Source organism: Branchiostoma lanceolatum, chromosome 3 (genome assembly GCF_035083965.1).
Source record: "Branchiostoma lanceolatum isolate klBraLanc5 chromosome 3, klBraLanc5.hap2, whole genome shotgun sequence".
Lineage (NCBI taxonomy): Eukaryota > Metazoa > Chordata > Leptocardii > Amphioxiformes > Branchiostomatidae > Branchiostoma > Branchiostoma lanceolatum.
This window is the reverse complement of record NC_089724.1, coordinates 27,610,047-27,632,814: the sequence shown is the minus strand read 5'-3', so window position 1 is coordinate 27,632,814 and position 22,768 is coordinate 27,610,047. Positions and strand designations below refer to the sequence as shown.

General features: G+C 39.8%; 1 protein-coding gene across 2 annotated transcripts; it reads left to right on the top strand.

Annotated features, from left to right (window-relative positions):
• The first annotated feature begins 988 nt into the window (after nucleotides 1-988).
• Nucleotides 989-8,614, top strand: LOC136431272 (tumor necrosis factor receptor superfamily member 16-like). 2 transcript variants are annotated; one of them, XM_066422598.1, is made up of 11 exons: nucleotides 989-1,192; nucleotides 3,248-3,350; nucleotides 3,994-4,257; nucleotides 5,701-5,776; nucleotides 6,035-6,189; nucleotides 6,359-6,490; nucleotides 6,721-6,812; nucleotides 7,034-7,178; nucleotides 7,433-7,573; nucleotides 7,826-7,966; nucleotides 8,257-8,614. In XM_066422598.1, the coding sequence occupies exons 1-11, from the start codon at nucleotides 1,151-1,153 to the stop codon at nucleotides 8,262-8,264; spliced, it is 1,299 nt and encodes a 432-aa protein (XP_066278695.1). In that variant the 5' UTR covers nucleotides 989-1,150; the 3' UTR covers nucleotides 8,265-8,614. The 2 variants fall into 2 exon arrangements, 1 of the variants encoding a protein (XP_066278695.1); XR_010755009.1 differs by lacking the exon at nucleotides 8,257-8,614 and having other exon boundaries at nucleotides 7,034-7,138; nucleotides 7,826-7,935.
• The last annotated feature ends 14,154 nt before the right edge of the window (nucleotides 8,615-22,768 follow it).

Below are 22,768 nucleotides of genomic sequence, written 5' to 3'. Positions count from 1 at the left end.
AAATACAGGAACAGAAACCCACAAATTCGTTCGACAGTTTACATTAACCAGCATAAGGTAGCATTATATGTGCAGTTAGAAAGTATCCTATCCTTATTCAGTGATTTGGAGTCTTAGGAGGGTCAAATTATGCTATAGGTGGTTACTACGTACTGTTGATAAGTGACGTCGACTCAGGGGAATCCCCATATGACTCTGGGCTGTAGGCTTTCTGGGGTCGGGAGCACATGTTCAAGACGTGACTCAGGGGTATCCCCTGTGACTCAGAATCACATCGCTTAAACTTTTTCTGACGTTTGGACTACTGTCATGACATGACTACGTCACACTATCACGTTGCGTCGATCAGTTACATCGCATGGCAACAGTATGTACTATATTAACGCACAAACACATGTGTATGCATGACTAAGTGTTGAAAATGTCTGTCTTTGACCATGTGATTCTTGCTAGCCATTGTTACATTCATCCAGGGGAATATAATTCTATCTTCTTTGTTTAAACACATAAAGAAGGCACTTTGTTGCAAATTGGTTTTCGATCTTTAACTCGATCTAACGTACATGTATGTCACCGGAAGGTGGCGGTTCCGGAAATCGCCTACCAAAGAAGTACGCACAAGAACGTCCGCTAGATCACAGAACTGACAGCCAAGGTTGATTCCTGTTACTGCTTTGTCTCAGTATGTGCCTTTCCATAATCTTACATGAATATCTTTTGCTCATATGCTGTTTATTATAACGCGTAAACGTACCACTAGTATTCTGCCACTTAATCACGTGTACGCTGCATGGTTACAGGAAATGACACACTCCTGGCACTGTGCCATGTGACGCACGTAGTCATGTTGCGTGATGATCCCATTGTTAACTACTGTTACACCTCTCGCCCTGTGACTTTGTTCCGGCAGAACATGCGAACACCGCAAGGCAACCGGACGTTCAAACAAATTCTCCCAGTGTTGTGCAGTACGAGTCAGCATGAAGATAACTCGGATTTTACGGAGTAGCTTCGCGACAAGATGACATTTCACCGCATTGTTCTTGTAACGAACAGTTGAAAAGAACGAATAAGACACTGAGGTTGTGCTTGGGTCCCGAGTCCTCACGAAAGTTGTGCTGTCTGTACTAAAACGTGCTGTCCGATAGATATGGGAAGGATGACAACAAGGGGCTTGAGGGCTCTGGCTTTGGTAAGTGTTACGGATTCCGTTAGCCGTGACGACTGTTGGATGGCGTACGTGCTCGTATATTATATATAGGGGCTATCATAAGTAGTGCAAGTAAAATATGCCCACCAAGAGTCGCTTTTTAGATTACGATAGTGTGTGTAAATTGAGGACAGCACTACTTACTTATAGATTAAAGTTGTTGTCTTTACAGGATTTCTATACTATCTTTAGTCTTGGTTGCTAGCTGATAACTATAAAGGTGCCGAACACAACCACTTCAGGTCAACCTTTGACGTTGTCATCAAACTGAGACTGATACCAATTTTTAATTTTCTTGTTCAAATCGTGTGCCAGTTCAGTTTTCGTGTGTCCATAGGTATGGCAACATTTTCATTCGCTGTCTTGTCTTATAAGTACCACTCAGTCGGGCACATACCCCCCCCCCCCTCCCTTTCCATTCGATTGTGTGTGTGTGTGTGTGTGTGTGTGTGTGGTTCACCAACATGACCCAACCCTATACAGATATGCACAGGGGTGCAATACATCTGAGTCATAGGGGCAATGTACGGACTTTTACACGCCAGAAGACTAGGTGAAAAATTACAATAATTACTTCTGTTTGTGTTACATGGGTAGACTACCAGTAATTGAATATGTCTTTGATTGCCTTGATGGCAGTAATCACTTACTACCCCACTTCAAAACAAACAGCGCCATTGTTTTATTCCAAGTTGCTCGCAACAATAGGAAATGTCAGCTGGCACGTAAATGGCCCACGGGAGCTAGCCTCTATAGCAGGCTCGGCCAAATGGTTACGGGCTGGCTGCACAAACGTAGCCTGAGTACCAGCCTTTTTAGGATCGTGGGGCGTGGACAAAAGCTAAAAAGGCTGGTACTCAGGCTAGTACAAACGACCCAGTACGAAGTCATCAGCAAAAGTGTATTATATGCCCCCCAAAAGACCCAGGGAGCCTGCTATGGAGCCTATACGGGGGTTTTCGATGACGAGTAAGAGGGGTGTGGCAGGATGGTGCTAACGTTACATGTATTTACTTACATGTGCCCATGCATTATTGATTCAGCAATTATCCCTCGTGTATGAAACTTAATTGTCTGACAATATCAATCACCATATAACATACAGCAATCGTTCGCTTTGTCATGGAGCGTGACCAGTTAAAGGCCAGGGTTTCAATGTAGGATACAGGTGTTGTATCTGGTATGGTTGCAAACTACTCCAAGTTCAGTTCTGTCCAACATACGAAGGGGCTTAATAATTCTAGTTACAGTGTTAGAACAATACAGATAAGTATCATGCTTAGTGTTCTGCTATACATTTCAATTTTACGAGGTTCATCATATCATGACTATCTCTGTTTGATACATGCATCATTGTATGATTTTGTGACTCTATACCGATGAAACATGCCCGGTGTGATCGTGAGTCACGAAAAAGGTCGTCAGTGTCGGTAACGTTACACTATCACTATAGGAATGTGTCACACCTCTGAACATGTCCTAACCGACTGGTCAACAAACATTTCGGAAACAGGTACATGCAGGGGTGACTCACAACGCGTACACAAAAGGGCTACCGAATGTGTTTGTTAAGTAAACCAATCTTCTCGGGGTGAATGTTCAGTGGCTTAGTAAACTATGGTCACCGGATCACAAAATACAAACGACAACACTCAGATACTGAACGTTGATCACTTATTTGTGTTTGTGGAATGTGGATGTACACATTTGTTGACTTTACAACACATAAAAAGGGGATCCGGCTGGCGGATGTTCCATGTAAGACATCACGAGATCGCCGGCATACGCACCCAAGCGCGTGGGGCCGTAGTGGGCCCTGGTCCGTGGCCGTGGTGTCGTCGCCTGCCGGGCGTCGTCTCGGGGTCGTGTACGGCATCAGGAAATCGCCGGCATACGCACCCAGAAGCGTGGGGCCGTGGCGGGCCCTAGTCCGTGGCCGTAAGGTTGACGCGTGCCGGGCGTCGTCTCGGGGTCGTGTAAGGCATCACACGAAACTGTGACGTCTATATCAAAACATTCCTTCTGTCTCCATAACAGGTGCTCGTGGCGTTATCAGCCGCACAGTCTCAAACGTCATGCCCAGAAGGGATGTACCGAGCTTGGGTAGGAGATTGGTGCTGCAACAGCAAGTGTGGCCCAGGTAAATATTCTTATGATGATGATGTTTCTTTGGCTAGGAAGAAAAATGTTGTGTTTCCGGTTACCCGAACGACCGTAGAAAAAACTACCGCCTCTAGCCTTTTGGGGTTTGACGCTGGCAAGGGACATAAAATATCCGATCTGACATCTTATTGGTGATATTGAAAACAGATTTCCGGTATCTCACACTCCGTTAGAGATTAAAGCTTTAAACAGTTGATGTAATAATGACGTAGTGAACATTGTTCAATGTATACTGTATATTAAAAAGGTATTGAAAATACTATCCTGAATATAGTGCATGACATTTTTACATTGTTAAGCTTTTTTTGTTCGATCACTTCGGCCCAAAAGGGAAAAAATCCCTACCTACCTACTTTTTGAAGACGGTAATCGACATTTCTTCCAAGGCCTTATGACTAACATGTAACTTGACTTGACTTGACAACAAACGGCATGTACTCAACAGTTTTTGAAATTAGATATTCCTTTGCATTTTCTAAAGAAAAGGTGTATGTTGCAAATCACCACTTTAGGGCCCAGTACTTTATACACATTTCTGTGAAGATACATCTGACACTATTTTCTTAAAGCAGACATAACATGATTGATTAACTACATGTTCTTTTCAACATTTTACACAGGAACGAGAATCGTCCACTCTTGTTCTAATGATGACCGGGATGATACCGCGTGTGAGCCCTGTGGTCCGGACTACTACAATCCATCTGCAGACCAGTTACACTGCAACAGGAAGAAAATTTGTAATGGACCTTACCAGGAGATTAAGATTCAGGGCAGCGCCACTGCTGACAACGAGTGCCAGTGTCAGATAGGACACTACAGCGTAGACACACTGTGTCTACATGGACCTGAATGTCCGCCAGGGAGAGGGGTGACCAGAACTGGTAAGAACTGGCATCTATAATATACAAACGTTGTAGAAACTCGAAATCATCGACATTCTATGGAAGGTCCGGTGACTTACTAATGCAGCTTTCTATCTGTCAGCAGAAAAAGCGGCTAAATTTCTTCCCCATACAAACCAATTAAGAAAAATAACTTACACATTTGCATAAGATATGCTTGGTCATAAACACCTTTATCTAACTTACATATGTTGCAATATTGACAGGTCTATAATTTTTCAATTAGATGAATTATGGTGTTTTGCATTAATTATGCAAATAAGGAATTTATTTGCATAATTGGTATCTGTTGATGCTCCACTTTCCATAAACTACATGTTAAATGTATTTGAGTCTGATAATGGAAAAAACTGCAAGTATAGATTTTCCTCATCAGCTATGCAAATTAAGTCACAATTAGCATAATTTGCACTTCATTGTGTATATCTCTGTCTAAGCTACCTGCATACTAAGTATCATATTGACAATCCTATAAGTTTCCAATTAGATGAGATATGGTGTTTTGCATTAATTATGCAAATTAGGAATTTATTTGCATAATCCGTATCTGTTGATGCTCCACTTTCCATAAACTACATACGTTACATGTATTTGAGTCTGATAATGGAAAACACTGCAAATATAGGTTTTCCTCATTAGCTATGCAAATTAAGTCCCAATTAGCATAATTTGCACTTCATGGTGTATATCTCTATCTAAGCTACCTACATACTAAATATCATGGAAATCGGTTGTTCCTTTGATCAGTTATTCTCCTTAGAAGATTTTCACAAAAACGCCCCTGCAGTTCCAGAGGAAGCTGCTAGGGGGCCCAAACCTACACCACTTCTTTGTTACATCACAAGCTATCTGCCACCCAAAAATCAAGACCACAGCACGTCCAGGTCAAAAGATACAAAAATTGAAGTTCCGCTGCAGTACCAAGGTCACATACCAGGGGGCCCAAAATCGACCTTGAACTTCGGCTTCACAACACCTGCCCACATACCAAATATCATCGTAATCCATCAAGAGGTTCCTGAGTTATGCTGACTACAGTAGTGCGGAAACACAAACAGACAAACAGACAAACACACAGACACACCCAAAACAATATCTCCATTTTTCATGGAGATAATAATTTGGCAGAAGTGACTGTCACAGAACGGAAGCAATATTTCACCCTGTTCTATATTTTGTGATACAATCTATGTGCAAGGATACTATTTCATGTTTATAGATTTATTGTGCACTTCAAAAATGTAATCTATATCTTTCTTATATTTTGTCTGACCCCTATATCCTCCCGGATGACCTCAATTACTTCTAAGCGTCCTGCAGGCAGACGTGAGCTTCTCATGACAAAACAAAGTTCATACAATATTATACAGACATTTTATTGTGGTTTGAACGCCCTTATATTTCTGTTCGTGTCTTTTTCAGGTCACTGTGAAGTTTGCCTACATGGGACGTTTAGCAACATTACCTCCCGCATTCAACCGTGTCTGCCTTGGCAACGGTATGTATCATTTTAAAAATACACAATAGGACACACATTTCATATTTTCTTTTATGGATTTGAGATTTATACAGGATTTAAATTATATTGTATAATATTTATGGTCAATTTGACACCGATGTTCACACTTTATATATAGTCAATCCTCCTTTTTGTTCCTTTATCCTTTTTTGTTTGTTGCATTTCTAACTTTTTTTATCGTTTGCGAAATTGCACAAGGCTGTATTTAACATTTGCACTTTGGTATAACTCTGACAGGTGCCCTTTAGGTTACACAGAGGGAAGACCAGGGACCAACGTTTCGGATGTGATCTGCACTTCTCACCCGTTGGACTGGCTGTTCAACACGAACTCACCCGACGTTATTATCGTTGAATCTATCAGGAACGATACACAATCACATCGAGAAAACGGTAGGAGCAAAAGCATTATACAATATACATGATTCATGAAATCTGTTGTATTTGTTGTACCCTATACTAATACATTATGCAACAATGTGACATATCAGAATAAAGACTGACCTTTACACCATTGATAATTTAAGTTTTTCTATTTGTACATTTCTATCATACACTGTAGAAAAAGGAGGCCTGCCGTCTTCAACCGTCAGTCCGATGGCAGTGGGGATCTGTGCTGTCTTAGCCGTAGTGATCGGCATTGTGGTGGTCATTTGCAGACATCGTCAAGGACAACAAAAGGATAAGAAAGGAGGTATATTGCTATTGTTCAGATAATGTGTCAAAATTGTTTTATAGTTCTGTTTACCCATTACTTGGACCGTGCTGACATTTGATCTGTTGCCATTCGCCAACGTTCTAGATGATATCATCTGTAAAATGGTCGAACACCACTTTGTAGTAAGATGTTGCATAGTATAAAGAAGACTTACTGACAGCCCCGTTTAATAAAACAATTGACAAATCTAAAATGTCTACTTGTAGACGCAGAGAGTTCAGCTACAGGCAGTACAATTGAAGAAGATGTTTTGCTGCAGCCAATACAGATAGAAGCAACAGAACAGCCTACGGTTATGGTATGTATCAAAACTGTATCAACAAAGAGCAATGTTAAACGTGACTAACTGAAGATTAGATTGGGAGAAAACACAAATAATTACTTGCATTGTCTTGGTAACAAAAGTTAAACGTTGTATCGCATATCGCAGCTAGTAATAAGACATGGAGGGATCCAAACTACATCTTAAAGGAATGGAATATGCTCACCCGTTCGACACTTGTTTTCTGTATGTTATAGGAGCAAACAGTTGCCAATAACAATGAGATGGCTACATTCACCGAGCTACCAGTGGAAGCGACAGACAACCCAGGGCCCAGTGCTACAAACACGTTCCCAAAACTGGTATTGGCGACCTTGCTCCCTGATCCGAACACAATTACAGGTACTAAATGCCAACTGACTGATATTGTCTTTGAAAAGTTCTATTAGAAATACTGGAAAATGTTACGTGATATGTGCCTGCCGTCACATCACTCATCTTGTACCATAATGATATTCTAACAACAATGACACTGGGACTTCATAGGTAAACTAACAGTTGAATAAAAGGACACCATACTTAAACTAACATTTGAATAAAAGGATATCATAGGTAAACTAAAAATTGAAAAAGGAATATGCTGTGCTATTTTTCAGCAAACGAAGACACCACAGACTACATCGAGCAACATTTAGGTGATGACTACCTTGACTTTGCAAGAGGTCTTCCTGTGCCCGAAGGATGCGAGTTTACGAGAACTGACCTCGACAGTCTCAAGCATACGTACATTATTCATGGTACGTGATAGGTTTTATCAGCATTTTGCTTGATGTTGGCTGGATATTACATAAGTATACACGGAAATTAAGTATAGGTGTACTAATCAAATCAAACAAATGCAACGTGATTAGAACGGTCAAATTGTTGGAAACATGACGACCGTATTAAACATTGACATTGGAATGAGAACCAGCCCAGCATAATTCGTAAACAGTTCTGATGCAGCTAATGAGACCATGTAACTATACATCTTATTTATCTGTTTGAAGGACCCCGAGAGGCAATAAGAGAGACGATGGGTTTTTGGAAGAGCAAACACGGAGATCGGGCCACACTAGGAGGGCTGCTGCAGGGGTTGTCAGCCTGTGGAAGGGATGGCATGGCAAGGGAATTATGTGATCTTAACCACGGTGAGCACCCCCTTAGCATCCTCACCACTAGACAAACATACGATATCTGTACATATAGACATCAGTTAAGATAAAAGCAAGACCGAGGTATACATGAAACACTATTTGATATACAATGCCTATGCTAGAATAGCTATATGAGTTTGAATAACGCAGGATGCTATTGAATAACCTAGAGACACCGTAATATATAGCATACATGTAGAAATCGCAAGGGACGTCTGTGAAAGTTACCTTCAAGTAATCAACAGCCATTTACTATAAACCTAAAATAGATTTGTCTGTTACAGTCCACTAGCCAAAGAGCGACAGTTGTTGTTCAAGTCTCAACACAAGAAAACAAATGCCTCCATGGGATGCTGGGGACACATGGGATTTCAAGGGGCAGCAGAAAGACCGTGCCGCCATGATTGTGTTAACAAAACATATTCCATGACTGCTGAAAGTAACAAGGACCCGCATAGACGGTCGTCATCCCTAGAGACTCAAGATGAGACTTGCTTTTATATATAGTTGAGCTGAAACATCATTTGAGCAAGTGCATTCAGGGTAAAGACATACCTTTGAATAAAATAAGAAAAAAAACCTCTCATCCACTTTGGTTTATAGGCAAAGATGAGAACTTTGCAAGTGCCATCGTATGCTAAGGTATGTCACGGGGAAGGCCACATGTGTTGTAACGTTAGGTTAGACTTCATTTCCTATACCTGTGCAATACATTTTCCTGGCAATATTCTTATGGTTAGACCGATGATGTCTTGTTTTAAACCGTAATGTGCATTATGTTTTAGTTGCAAGATACCCATGTTATTAATATTAGGAGAACACGATTAACCTCACATTGACAATTCACTTGTAAATACAGCTAGCTAGGAGCAATATCATGTTCTTGCAATTGCTGAGAGAGGACATACAAATCATTCCAAATTTGGATTGTGCTTTGCTCTATATCTAATCATGTACATAATGAGGTCTTGAACATTTTCTTTTAAGTTTGTATCTATTTAATTCATATGTAAATAAGCGTCATTGTTGCTGCTATTGATACCTTTGTAAAGAAAGTGATTGCGCACATGGCATGGACTCCGTGACATAGGACAGATCTAGACGAACAAGGTGCCATACTCAGAACCAAGTGGACAGATAACTAACTTCAAGTAACAAATGAAGAATATTTACAAATGACTTCTGTTACTTGTTATTGCTTTTACCCTACTATGTTGTAATTAACACTACTGGTTCAATCTCGATATGTAATAGGATGCTTAACTATGTATTACATTCTCCATATAAGTTTGAAATGCGAGCGCACCACCAATTTTTGTCATTCATGACCTGCATTACCTATAGTGATAAGTTCTATTGCATATGCTACAATCTAGAAAATAGGTTAATTATAAGAATACATGTTGCATATGCATTTGATTCTATTCCGTTGATGATTCTGAACAATAAAGTGAGATAAATGAGACAAAGGATCCATTCAACTCTTATTATTGCAACTTCATTTCTACAGGTGTGCCACAAACCATTTAGATGATAGAACAGCCCGGTAAGTGCAAAATATCGTAAATTAAAATATTGCATTCATTCCATTTTGCTCATCATAGACGCAGCATTGATAGTATAGATAATAATAATGGTTTATTGGTCAGAAATTACCCGTGCAATGGCAGCCAGTGCTGAATTGCTGCAGGGTTTACAATCACATACTTAGTAATACACAACAGATACATATTTGCTCCACACTTGCACTTTGTGGACCTTCCCCAACCTAAGTCAGGTACCCATTCACACCTGGGTGGAGTGAGGAAAGTCGTGTAAAGTGCCTTCCCCAAGGGCACAACATCGGGGCATAGCAGTGGTTTCGAACCTGGGACCTCTCGGTTATGGGCGAAACACCCTACCGATTGCGCCACACGATGCCAGCTTCTAAGCATCTACACAAACACACTAAACCTGTACATATGAATATCAGCAAAGGAAACAGGACCGAAGCATGCCTGAAACACTGTTTATACAATGTCTATGCTAAAATATCTATAAGAGTTAGAATAACGCAAGATTCTATTGAATACCTATAGACACTGAAACACTGGCACGTACCTAATATAAACAGAAGTATTACTGTAAGCCACTGTACAATGACGTATCACGGTAAAGCATATTAAACGTTGAAATCCGGCGGAAACGCTCGCGTCCAAACCCGATTTGCTTCTCGGGATGGCGGCGCCTCGCTTGGGCGGACCGCGGAGCCCCTCGCTGCAGATTTTTGAAAGAAACACCTGTTACATGTCTACTACGATGGGATCTCAAAATATAGTGTCGGTGCATAGACGTTTTCCATGGTTGCGTATACAATTACATTTCAAGACAGTTTTGTTTTGTTATTAGGGAAGGTGTCATTAGAGATACCGTCATCGGGCAAGTTCGAGATCACCCCAGCTTGAACGTAAAGGCTCATGATCTACAAGTAAGGTTGTCGTCATGTGAGTTTCTATATCTGTAAATTTCTAAGCATTACCATTTCAGAGTTGCTCTTTAATGGTTTATAAAGTAATTTTTATTGTAATTTTCAGTTCCAGAGACTTCTTACTACTTTAACATATATACCGTAGACTGAGACAATGCATCAAAGACGACCTCGATTGCTAATTTCCAAGCAGATGCCGGCTATCAATTTGAGCACATTTTAAACCCTTCATCTTTTTAGGCAGGTAGAACAAGAGAAAAAGTACGCATGAATTAGCAGAAAGGGCCACGAAAACACAAAATAAGCTAGGACGATACATACGATTAGGGTATTAATCCATTCATATTCTATAACTTATCAATAGACAAATACTCTTAAATACTCTTGGAAGGTACTCCTGTCGATGTTGTCTCTATTTTCATTTACTAGGTATAGGGAAACCCTGGGGGGGGGGGGGGGGGGGATACTGGGTGTTGGACACAGACTACCAGAGTTACACCGTAGTGTACTCCTGCTCCTCCTACATCATCAACAAGGTAGAGTTCTTGTGGATCCTCGGACGCGACCGCACAGTAGAAGAAGAGACCAGGAAAAACATCCTCCAAATGTTAGAAAATTTCAAGATCGACGCTACGAAGATGGTTGATACCGTGCAAGATGTCGAGAAATGTAATCTGTAACTACGCCAATCACTGTCATGTTACGTTATAGTTAACAAAACGAAGAATTGTAGAATTTTGCAAAGTAACGAAAACACTGGTTCTTCAAACCATTAACACCGTAGTGAAGGACTAATTACTTAATAATCAATGTACTTAATGGTGTGTTCATGTATTTATTTATTTGATTATTTATTTCGACTTATTATTTATGATTGTGCTGATATCGTTTACGTAAAGTTTTCGTTAAGTTTATTTTGTACACTTTATCCGTGACTCCTCCCCCTCCACTTCGACCTTGTTGAAAAGCGGCCATGTGGCAGAACAAGCACTTCGAAGAAAAATAAAGGCCTTGACTTGACATGTTATCGGTTTCAATCTGCAATAAAGGGAAAAATAAACGACGTCTTACAAAGAATGTTATGCCTGTCTTTCTGATATCTGATTTAGCAGTGTGCCAACTACTGGCTGTGGGGACATTGCTTTTAAAGTCGCCATTATAGAGTTAGGTTCCGTCCTGCTTGAACATGTGTCGCCCATAACTGTTCTGTGTCGCTTGTTTCTTTCTGGTTGTCAACGTCTATTTTATGACTCATTCTCCCAGGAAACTGTTTGCCTACAAGGGGGCCCTCTCGTCACAGATAAACGAATAAACGACTGTTGTCTTGGAAACACATACGTCATATATTCCCAAGACAACTGTCTATAGATTCTAATTACACATCGTCAAGCTGCATCAGGCAGTATGGTTAGAATCGTTGGGATTTTCTGTGTTCTAGTTTTGATCACAGCCCTTCACTATGGGGAGCAGGCTGTACATGTGAGAGCCTATCGATGATTTCGCACACCACAAGGCTCTTTCTAGTTAAAATAGGTAAAATATTCCAACAAGATTGGGTGTATAGGGCGATGCCCATTCCCGTTTCATAGCCCTGGGCCACACTGTGGTGCAATCACTGCAGCAGGGGTCTAGTTCACTGGCAGTGGAGTGTGTTTAACTTCCATACTGTTTCATAAGTATGTACCATTTTTATAAAGTCGTTGGTCCATGGTATGACTTAATGCGCTTCTTGTCCATAGGTGTCCTTCCCGGGAGTTGAACTCGGGCCTTTTGGTTCCAAGTAATCAGAACCAGATGTGTTAAGTAACAGAAGCACAGACCACTACACCACAGGGACACCCCCAACAAGGATTTTTAGGAGGGAGAAAAGTTCAGCTTGTTCTGGAAGATTGATGACGAAAAGAAAATGAATAGCGGAACCACATCATTTTGACATTTGTATCCATCTGTTCATATTCAATTTATATCGGTAGTTTAAGTAATAACAACACACTAAAAACCTAGGTTCCTATGTTAGATAATGAACGATTCACCAAAAAAGCAATACAGCAGTACTCCCCAGGCACAGGGTAGGACCCAGTATGTTTAGCCAGTCTTTCTTATGCGTTTTATCGGCTTTCTATGCCGCCAGGTTTTCGTTATGTCAGTCAGCCCTAAAATAAGAAAACCTGACAAAATAGGAAGCCGATAAAAACGCCTTAACCTATCTAGACTGGGGTGGGGGAGTCCCTGCGTCAACGTTGACGTCGTATAACTGCTGGACGACGTGTGCTAGGACTACCAAACTTGCTGCCTTTTTGTAAAATGTAGATGGTAACAGTTTTATCATAATGCCCCCCCCCCTCCAGTCCCAGGAATCCCCCCAAAAAGTTTACATAGGCTAGGGTTAAAAGAATTATCAAATATATACAAATGTCACACGGCTTTATTAAGCATTATACGGCGGTTTTAGATACCTAGAAGGTGTTTTCCATCCAAACGTTTGGAGCGAATTTACCCAAGCTCTTTTTTAGTGCAGGCAGACCAATGAAATGAGATGAATAAAGGTATGAAATCAACCTCAGTCATGTTTGAAAAAATACAGGAAGGTTGATCAGTTTGCAAGCCCACTTAGTTATGAATATCAGCAGACATATTAAATCGTATATATCCAGGCCATATAAGAGCCAGGCGCTTATTCAGTTGAACATAAATGTGAATATAGCTGATAAATAACAAAGCCATTTAGTTATGCATGTAGATATTTACTGTAAGGGACATAACTTTCAACGAATGTGACCACACAATTATACATAATTTGATAACCATAGGTAGTGTGCTGTAAAACAATGCATGCATTCTATGCTCTATATCAGCTCGTATTCCTAACGAGAGTCCATAAAATTATCCCATTCCTTTCTTCTAAAAACCATTACCTTCATAATCAGTCACGTTAACCATCATAAATCAAGACACATTCATTCGTTCATAAAACACAACATAGCGTTCAATCTGAAACTTCAATGAGTAATCATAAGCACCACAACTATCACTACATTCCTGACAAAATACTATCATCGTCACCATTACATTGTACTGCTCTAGCCATTAGAATGCATATCATTAGATCGATTGTTACTCATGTTGTAGATGAGTTCTCTGAAAATGTTGAATATTAGTAATAGTTGAATATTATGTATGTTTATGAATTCTTGCCATACTTTGTACCATGTACGATTGTCGTGCAATAAAGTTCTTCTTCTTCTACACTATGATTACTAGTATTCTAACGAGTTGAAACATTTGCAACTAGTATGACGAAGATCACGTTGGAGATTGCCAAATTTGTCTCAGATATAATCCCGTTATCATAAACATAAAAGCTGGAGCAATCACCACTATGACTTAATCACCTTATTAGACCAATCTTTGATACAATTTTGCTCACAATGTCGATAAAATAAACCCAAAATCCCTTATACATCAATAGATATAACTGAACTACTTTTTTAATACACTTTTGCTCACAATGTCGATAAAAAAATCACAATCCCTACTATATCAATAGATATGTTTGAACTACTTTTTAGCACACTTTTGTTCACAATGTCGATAAAAAAATCACAATCCCTACTATATCAATAGATATAATTGAACTACTTTTAGTACACTTTTGCTCACAATGTCGATAAAAAAATCATAATCCCTACTGTATCAATAGATATAATCAAACTACTTTTTAGTACACTTTTGCTCACAATGTTGATAAAAAACACAATCCCTACTTTATCAATTAATATAATTGAACTACTCAACTTTTCTTACCCTTCATGAGACCGAAATGTGCTACAACATTATAATTGTACATGTTTGAGTCTCAAAACCGACGTCCACATTTTGATACGCATCAACACCTGACATAAGTCATGACTCAAAACATGAAATGATCAAAGGCATGGCACGTGGACAACGGCAGTTGTGTATAGGCACACAATAATCCAGATTAGTTGCATCATTCTGTATTAAGCTAAATCAATTTCTTTGAAATACCGATAATGCAAATATTGATATACAATTTTTATATGCAATCAATTATCATTTTTTTAGCATTTTGCTATTATCATCACTGTCTGATTTGTTGTCATATTGCTATTACTTGCTACTATAATCATGTTATGAATTGTTAGATCTATGTTATTTTTTTGTAAAGTTAGATGGGGGATGACCTTGTACAATCCATCATGGCTTTTTTTCTTCCAGCAGCACGTATATTTTTTGTTCTGTTCTATTATGTACTACAAACTGATTTTAATATGTGCAAATGAATAACATAGAATTATCAGTTATCTCAAACCAACATATTAGTACTCCTGCAACCTCACAGAAATACCATTTGGCGTGGAAATATAGTTACATTAAATGCGTCTGCGCAAGTCACCACCAACTGTCCATCTGGACCTAGAGCAATAGCCTCTGGACTGAGAATGTCCACGACGGTGCGTACAAATTCCCCCCGGCTTGTGAACATGTCAACCCGGTTGTTTACAGTATTTGCCACAATGATGTTGTTACCCGTGTTGTCCATGCAAATGCCCATGGGTGCCATCATTTCACCTTCACTTTCTCCAAAACCGCCAAATGGCAGTAGGGGATTTCCAGAGTCATCGTACACATGAACATCGTCTTCGTTAATGTGCGTAGCAAAGATGTTCCCATTGCGACCGGCTGTTACGTAGGACAAGTCCCAAACGTCGCTATCTCTCGTACGAAAACGCTGATAAAGCGAGCCGTCTGGTAGGAATACCCAAATCTCAGTAGAGACGGTCACGATGATTTTGTTAGTATGCAGATCCACAGCAACGGCAGGCTGCAAGTGTAGATTTGTTGTTTGCCAATGTATATCGAGCGAGGTAACTGGCCGGCCGTCCCGTTTGTCGTATTGTACTACATGTGGCTTGAAAATATACTCAACGACATATTCGTGTTCACCGTACACAATGCCCCCGCTCACCCACAAATAACCCTTTCCGTCAATGGCAACACCGCTAGGGGACATCGTCTTTCTTTCAGTTCCACCCGGCACCACCGTTGTAATTGTGCGGAGGAATTCTCCTGTCATGCTGAAGACCTGGACTCGGTCGTTACCGTCATTCAGTGCATAATCAACCACAAATAACTCACTGTCAACAGACACTGCCACTCCGAAGGCTTGACAAAACTGTCCACGACCTGACCCCTCCCCACCATAGATAGTCACTGGCTTCAGGTTTCCGTCAGTGGTCCCTGGAGTAAGTACATTTTAGAGGCATCCAGAGCATTTTATGAGGCTTGAAACTTGAATAAAACACCTCTAGTTTCTAGTCATTCTTACACATATTAAATGTCAATAACACCGTACTATCACATATCAACATTAAAGGAGCAAAGATACGATGTCGTTGTCTGGTGAAAACTGATAGAAAATTCAAGCCCTAATAGACTGATCCTGACTGTCTATCACAATGACGAGGGCGAGTCAAAAAGGAAATGCAACTATTTTTGTAACAGGCTTATCTTTCAACCGAATGAGTTACCATTTCGCACCAAGGTAATTGCTGAAATATAAGAAACAAAATTTCTATCTCTTACCTCCCTTCTTTCTCCAATCAAAGTTGGAGACATACAACGCACTCAAACTGAATGTAAAACAAGCTCCAAAGCTTAACATATTTAAAGAGAGACTTAAGTCACTTTACTAGCCAACTATTGGCCATCATGTTGTGACAACCAATTATGTTGCTTAGTTACTTTTGTCCATTAAGTTTATTTGACTATATGATAATATTACTCCTATGTTACTGCTATGACCTCTAACTTTCTCAACATCATTTGTTGACTTTTGTTTGATGATTTCAGTGCTATTAATAGCCAAATCGAGTTTGTTTTGTATTATTCCTATGTTTATTATTATTTCATGTTATGACCTTTATTTATTATTTGTAATTTCAAGGGCTCCCTTGGAAATCAGTTATTGATTTAACTGAAGGGACTACCCTAAAGATGAATAAATAAATTAAAAATCAAAATCAAAATTGTCTTGTGAGCGTTCGGAGGCAGAGATAAGTGAGGCACCTTGTTGGCTGATAGACGTTATCTGCAGCGTGGCAACGTTGGAACTGCCGGGTGTTGGTGGCAGTGTAACATCATGTGAGCTGTTGGACATCGATTGCAGTGTGGCACCTCGAAAGCTGCTAGATATCGATGGCAGTGTGGCATATTGTGAGCTGCTAGATGTTGATGGCAGTGTGGACGCTCGTTCCTCACCATGAACGTGCCTCACCTATAACAGAATATAGATTCAATGTAACCACCTACCTGATACTTGTCTAAAAATATCGTCTTTCCACAGGAATAGTCGACAACGGCCATCCTTAATCAGTTAGCCGTGAGGTTGGTATTATGATAATAAATTGTTAAAAATGAAATAATTATTGCTTGGTTTTAGTTAAGTAAAACTTTTTTTTCCGTGCCATTCTTGTTAAAACAATCTAAAAGTCTGACAAATAAAAAGCTTGTCAATTTGTAGTTTGAAATGCATTGATTAAAATTATTGTCTCCATACAAAATAGGCAAAGTTTTGAGTATTAAATAAGCATAATGAAGAGTAAGAAAGAATTTGACACTAGCAATAGACAAACAATAAAAGCAACGGTTTACCTCTTGATCACCCTTGATGTTTATGCTAGGGTATAAATAGAACCCGTGGCCGACAAAACATCCACCCAAGATCAGTAGCACCATGATGGCAACTGCAATGGACAACCGGCGGCATCTACACACTGGACAAAATCAACGAGTTACGTCAAGGCGTGCGTTGGAAAGTGTAAATGGCTTTATTCCAATATACTGGGGGGTGGAGAAACTATCAATGCACTCTACATTGATCTCAATTAACATGCATAGTTAAAAGTGACAGGCTGACAGCTCCGTAAAGTGAAAAACTGTGAACACAATGTTTGCGGGTATTATTCAAAAATGGAAAAGTGATTTTGTTCCTGTTTATGTTCTTTTATTCTGCTGAATAAAGATTTAAAAAAGATAATAATAATAAAAATTAAGAAAAAAAAACGTTCCTGATTTGGGCATTACTCAAGCTTCATTGAATTATTCAAAAACAGAGAAGATTTCAAATCATCTTACCCCTATTTCTTTGTTGGGCAACGTTTTGCACGTACATTGGGTTGGGGTTTAGGGCGTTCCGCCAATCCGCCGGATCAGGAGGTAGTGTATCCAAAGAAACCTGGTTTCTGTCAATGTTACTGTCATCGTGGTCAGCGGCTGACGTTTCAGCACCATTCCTGGACATGTCGTGTCCTCTTACGTTCATCCGAGAACTGCTGTTGGCAGCAGCTCTTCCATGAGAGGAACCGTTCGTTTGCTCGTCTTCTATGTATGCAACAGCATATGATTGAATGTTAAAATCATCAGGGGCCACCTGGTTTGCCTCGTTGTTGTCGTCTGCAGCACTACTGATTGCGGGTTTGAGGCTTTCATCATATTCCTGATATTTAACAGCGTATGGGCTGATGTGGGGGTCGTCATTCCGACTGACTTGGGCGCGTTGAGGATCATTGTCTGGTTCGTGCATCGGATTCGGGTCTTCGTCGGTTTGCCGGTACATCGTGTACGGGTCTAGATCATTTACAGCTTGATTTAGATCCCGTGTTGCTGATGAGGAAGAGTTGTTCAAGGCGGTCGAGTATTGCCTGGTGTTTGGACCAGCTGTTATCTTCGGTAAGGACTCATCCGTACCTGGATTAGCTGATGCCATGTTTCCTCTGGCAGGCACTTGTCTGACATTGTGTTCAATGAGGAAAAAAAAGGTTAATTGTTATTTCCTGAGACTTGACCAATATTGTCACCGGAGCAAGAAATATTGGCAGCTTATTCCCATGCATTAATAATGAAGTGAAAACTAAGCCATGTTTAGCCTACAGTGGACGGACACCGAAATTGCATTGCGCATTGGAGGCCTCAAAATTGGAAAAGCACCGCCTAAAATCCTTGAAAATCCTTGTCTTTCTCGAAAATCTTTGCCCAAAAATATGTGGTTGCATAAATGCTGCCTATTGTGGTGCGATGGCCTAGTCGGTAGAGTGCTCAACCTGCACTCCTTAGGTCGTGAGATTTATTTTCGGCCGATTCTTGACAAAGACAACAATAGTACGAAATCGGACACCACGTAAGTAGGTCATCTGTCATCGACCTGCGTGCTGGAATGCCAGACCTTATTAACAAGGTATAGAGTGACAGGCGGGTCCACAGACGGATTGCTGTAAAATTCAGAGAATTCTTGCCGGAATGCCAGACCTTACTAACAAGGTATAGAGTGACAGGTGGCGTCGAAGGACGGATTCCTATAAAATTCTGAGAATTCTTGTGAAAAGGGCCTAAAATATACTATTAAGCTCGCACCTGAAGCTTCGCTAAAAAATGGTACATCCTGCTTTCTCTGCTTAGTACGTGAGAAAGAGTATGGCACACACATCGTTACCAATGGACTAGCCCCCTGCTGTAGTGATCGCAAAAAGTTGTGTGGCCCACGGGCTATTGAAACGAAGATGTGCGACGCCATATGCACCATTTGGTACGGGAAGGACTTAGACTTTAACTTTGAATAAGTATACACCTCCAGTAACCATGTGGTAACAACCGTCTGTTCAAGGTCGTTGACCTTAGTAGTTTGAAAAGAGGAAGAAACAAGACAATATGTTTCACTTCCTTTACGGTCAATTTGCCAAAGTGCAGATTACAGATAACGTAAATGACTCTTGCAAACACTTGTTTAAAAGAAAAGTGAAATGAATATAAGATATGTAGCTTTTGGCAACTTTTAAGCTTTCCTCTTAAATGGATATTATCTAAAAGCTTTCACCCACGCTCTGTCGTTGGGATACAAATGAGATGCATAGAATTATAAAAATATCACATCTGCAATTGAAAAAGAGAGCAGGAACGTTTACCAAAAGAGGCCATTTGCGTCTAGCAGCGACAGAAAAATGGATATATAGAAATCTTAACTAGTACTCCCGATAAGAATGAGAGTTACGTGACTGGACATAGATAAATAAAGAGACGGTATTCGCAAAGCCAATAAGTGATATCTTAGTATTTTTGCTGAGTTGATGGTGCAATTTAAACATGAAACTAAAAACTAGTTCTACCAGATCTTTCTTTAGTCTCTGACGAAAGAAAGCGGATGCTGTCTGAAACGTCTGAGTGTTTCAAAATTTTATCCAGTTGCTTTAGTAACAATTTTTTTGCAACTCAAACATGCTCTGACTACATGTCGGGCCTTTCAGTCAATATAGGATTGATGACAACAGTGTGTGCTAAATGAATCCTTTCTGAGATTGTTGAAGTGATCTGCACAGGTTTTGAATATCTACAAGACTTTTTCTACAAAAAACGTCTGGGTTGAATTTACCTCAGCTATTTTGAGGAACTACAGACATGTATGACATTTACAATTCTTTGGCCTAAATGAAGGAAACGGTCAAGTTGATAATTTGCAAGTCCTCTCAGTTATGATTTTTTTCTTTCTTCGGCAGACGTATCAAATTGTGAGATTCAAGGTTCTCTTTTCTACCATAGCCTCTTGATTAAATTTTCCCACCCCCACCCAAAAAACCACACCAATGTAATGAATAGAATCATAAGATCTATGTCATCAATACTTAAAAAACAGACAAGATCATGTGTTTTGCAAGTCCTCTCGGTTCTGATATCTTTCTTGTGCTAGCAGACAATCAAATTGTAAGATTCGAGAATCCTGAATAAAATGGCACGAACCCGTCACCGCACGGGTACATAAAGTTTCATGTATTTGATAATGCTTCGGTCCCATTTCTAATTGCAGATTCAGAAGCTGGTATGGTATATGACGAAGGGCAATAATACCGGCTATACAGATACAGATACAGAAACTGTTCTGTTACCCCGAAAGGACAGCTTTTTAATACCAGCCATGGTACAGATTGTTTTTCAATTTTTTTCATCAAAAGAGATTATACAAAAATTACCGAATGTTTATTGCTCAATATATCATGTAGTCAAATACCGTAGTCTCTACCAGACTAACCGCGCCGTCTATAGGGAGAACATTTGCCGGGGGACTTTGGCCATGGAGGATAACATTCGCAGCAATATCGGACCCTACCTCCGTAGCCGACTCCCTTCATACAACTGACTCTATTTGGCCAATTTCTACTATTTTCCCAGCGACCCGCGGAGGCTGGTAGAGCCTAAAATACCATAGGACGCACAAATACTGTAGGCTCTATGGCTACGAATGTTACCCTCCATGGCCAAAGTCCCCCGGCGCGGTTAGTCTGGTAGAGACTACTAATATTGTACTTCTTTGTACCTGTCTACTAATTGCAATTTGGCATTATGCTAAACATCTCATCGAAGGTTAGGTATCATATCACAGTAGTTGTTGCATATTCAGAAACTGCTATCATAATAATATACTATCCTAGAGTTATATCATACCAACAGAAATGTAAGGTTTAACAAAATGGCTTTTTTAGGGGTGTCCCTGTGATGTAGTGGTCTGCGCTTCTATTGCTAGCCACATCTGGTTCAAATTACTTGGACCAGAAGGCCCGGGTTCAAGCCCCGGGTAGGACACCTCTGGACAAGAGGCGCATTGAGTCATACCAAAGACTTTATAAAAATGGTACATACATGTAAATGTACTTCTGAAACAGTATCGAAGTTAAACACACTCCACTGCCAGTGGACTAGCACCCTGCTGCAGTGATTGCACCACAGTGTGGCCAAGGGCTATGAAACGGAGATGGGCATCGCCATATACACCTTATGGTGTGGGAGGATTTTAACTTTTAACTTATATGATTAACATTTAACTTCGTGTTCAGGTGCTAGTGGCTGGCTCTTGATATGATATATACAACTTGATTTGTCTGTTGAAGCAGATATTCATAACTGTGTGGGAGTACAATCTGACTAGCCATCCTATCTTTTTTTTCAATATGACGGAGGCGTATATTTTATAAGTCTATTCTCATCTCATTTCATAGGTCTGTCTACACCAAAAGAAGAGATTGGGATGAATTTGCTCAAAATGTTTCAATGTGAAAAAAGCTTACAGATCTTAAAATCCAGGATCCTCTCGAGCATTCGGTGTCCCATTGAAATGTTTGTTAATAAAACATTTATTATAAGATTTGATATTTGGTTACTTCACACATAACTACGTATATGATATAGAATGATCTTTCATTGTAATACGCATTATTTCTAAAATGACATATTTGTACCAAAAGAAATCAGATCTGACGTATAATCGATGTTTGCATCCTTGAAACGAAGATTCTACACAATTCTATACAATCTTCCACTCGAATAACCCATGCACCGAATTTACTGCTGCTTTAAAGGCAACCAAAGCAATATTAGTGCCCTAAACATGGAAATAAAACAATTATGAAATCTTTATGGCAGTGACATTTACTAACACTGTTTAGCACATTTGCGTAGTAACTTCATATTTTTCGCATTTCAAAACCACACAAAAACGTGCCGTACAATAATCTCCTTAGTTTGGGGAGCCTACAAAAACCCCGGCATCAATTTTCAGTGACTTCTAACATTACAACGACAGCGTAATTTTGCATCATGGACGTCGCTATACATTATTACAGTGTTGTTTGAACTAATCATGTTTAGAAAAGACTAAATAAATAGACTTTCAAAATTCAAACTTTTCGGGCCCTAATATTGCTTGGGTTTCCTTTGTCACAAAATCGACCCAAGTCGTCAAGTATGGTTTTTAGGAGCAGCTTGTTCGAGGTCCAAGTCATCAACGATCACGACATTCATTCCATTGGGTATGAGTTAATTATTCAAAACCTCGTCATAGAGGCATTATGCTAATGACCTATAAGTAAGCAAATGAACTTAGTTGTGTAGCTTGTTTATTGTACGACGTCGTCATTACTGCCTGAAGAAGATGACAGACAGGCGTTCAAAGGGGGGCATAGTCGAGATTTGGTCGTGAAGTATGAACATTACAGTAATCTTTAAGACCTCATTTTTTTCTTTGTGCTCAAGCGCTGCTGTGTGATCTCTTTTGCTCATTTATTTTGTCATCCTACAATATCAAGTAGAGTTTTGAACACGTTGTCTGTTTAAAACCTATGGACGAGTACAATGAAATGTAATATTACGTTGTGTTAGGTGACTGGAATACCTTTAAAACACATTAAAACAAACACCTTTCTGCGTTTATATTGCAACTGAGTACGATCAAACTTCATGTCTTTTTTAATTTCAGAATCTATTCC

What these genes read in the sequence shown, in the direction of transcription:
- LOC136431272 (XM_066422598.1), top strand. Translation starts at nt 1,151, where the DNA reads ATGGGAAGGATGACAACAAGGGGCTTGAGGGCTCTGGCTTTG. An exon ending in CAACAGCAAGTGTGGCCCAG is followed by an intron (nt 3,351 to 3,993) that starts GTAAATATTCTT and finishes CATTTTACACAG; the next exon opens with GAACGAGAATCGTCCACTCT. An exon ending in CCGTGTCTGCCTTGGCAACG is followed by an intron (nt 5,777 to 6,034) that starts GTATGTATCATT and finishes TAACTCTGACAG; the next exon opens with GTGCCCTTTAGGTTACACAG.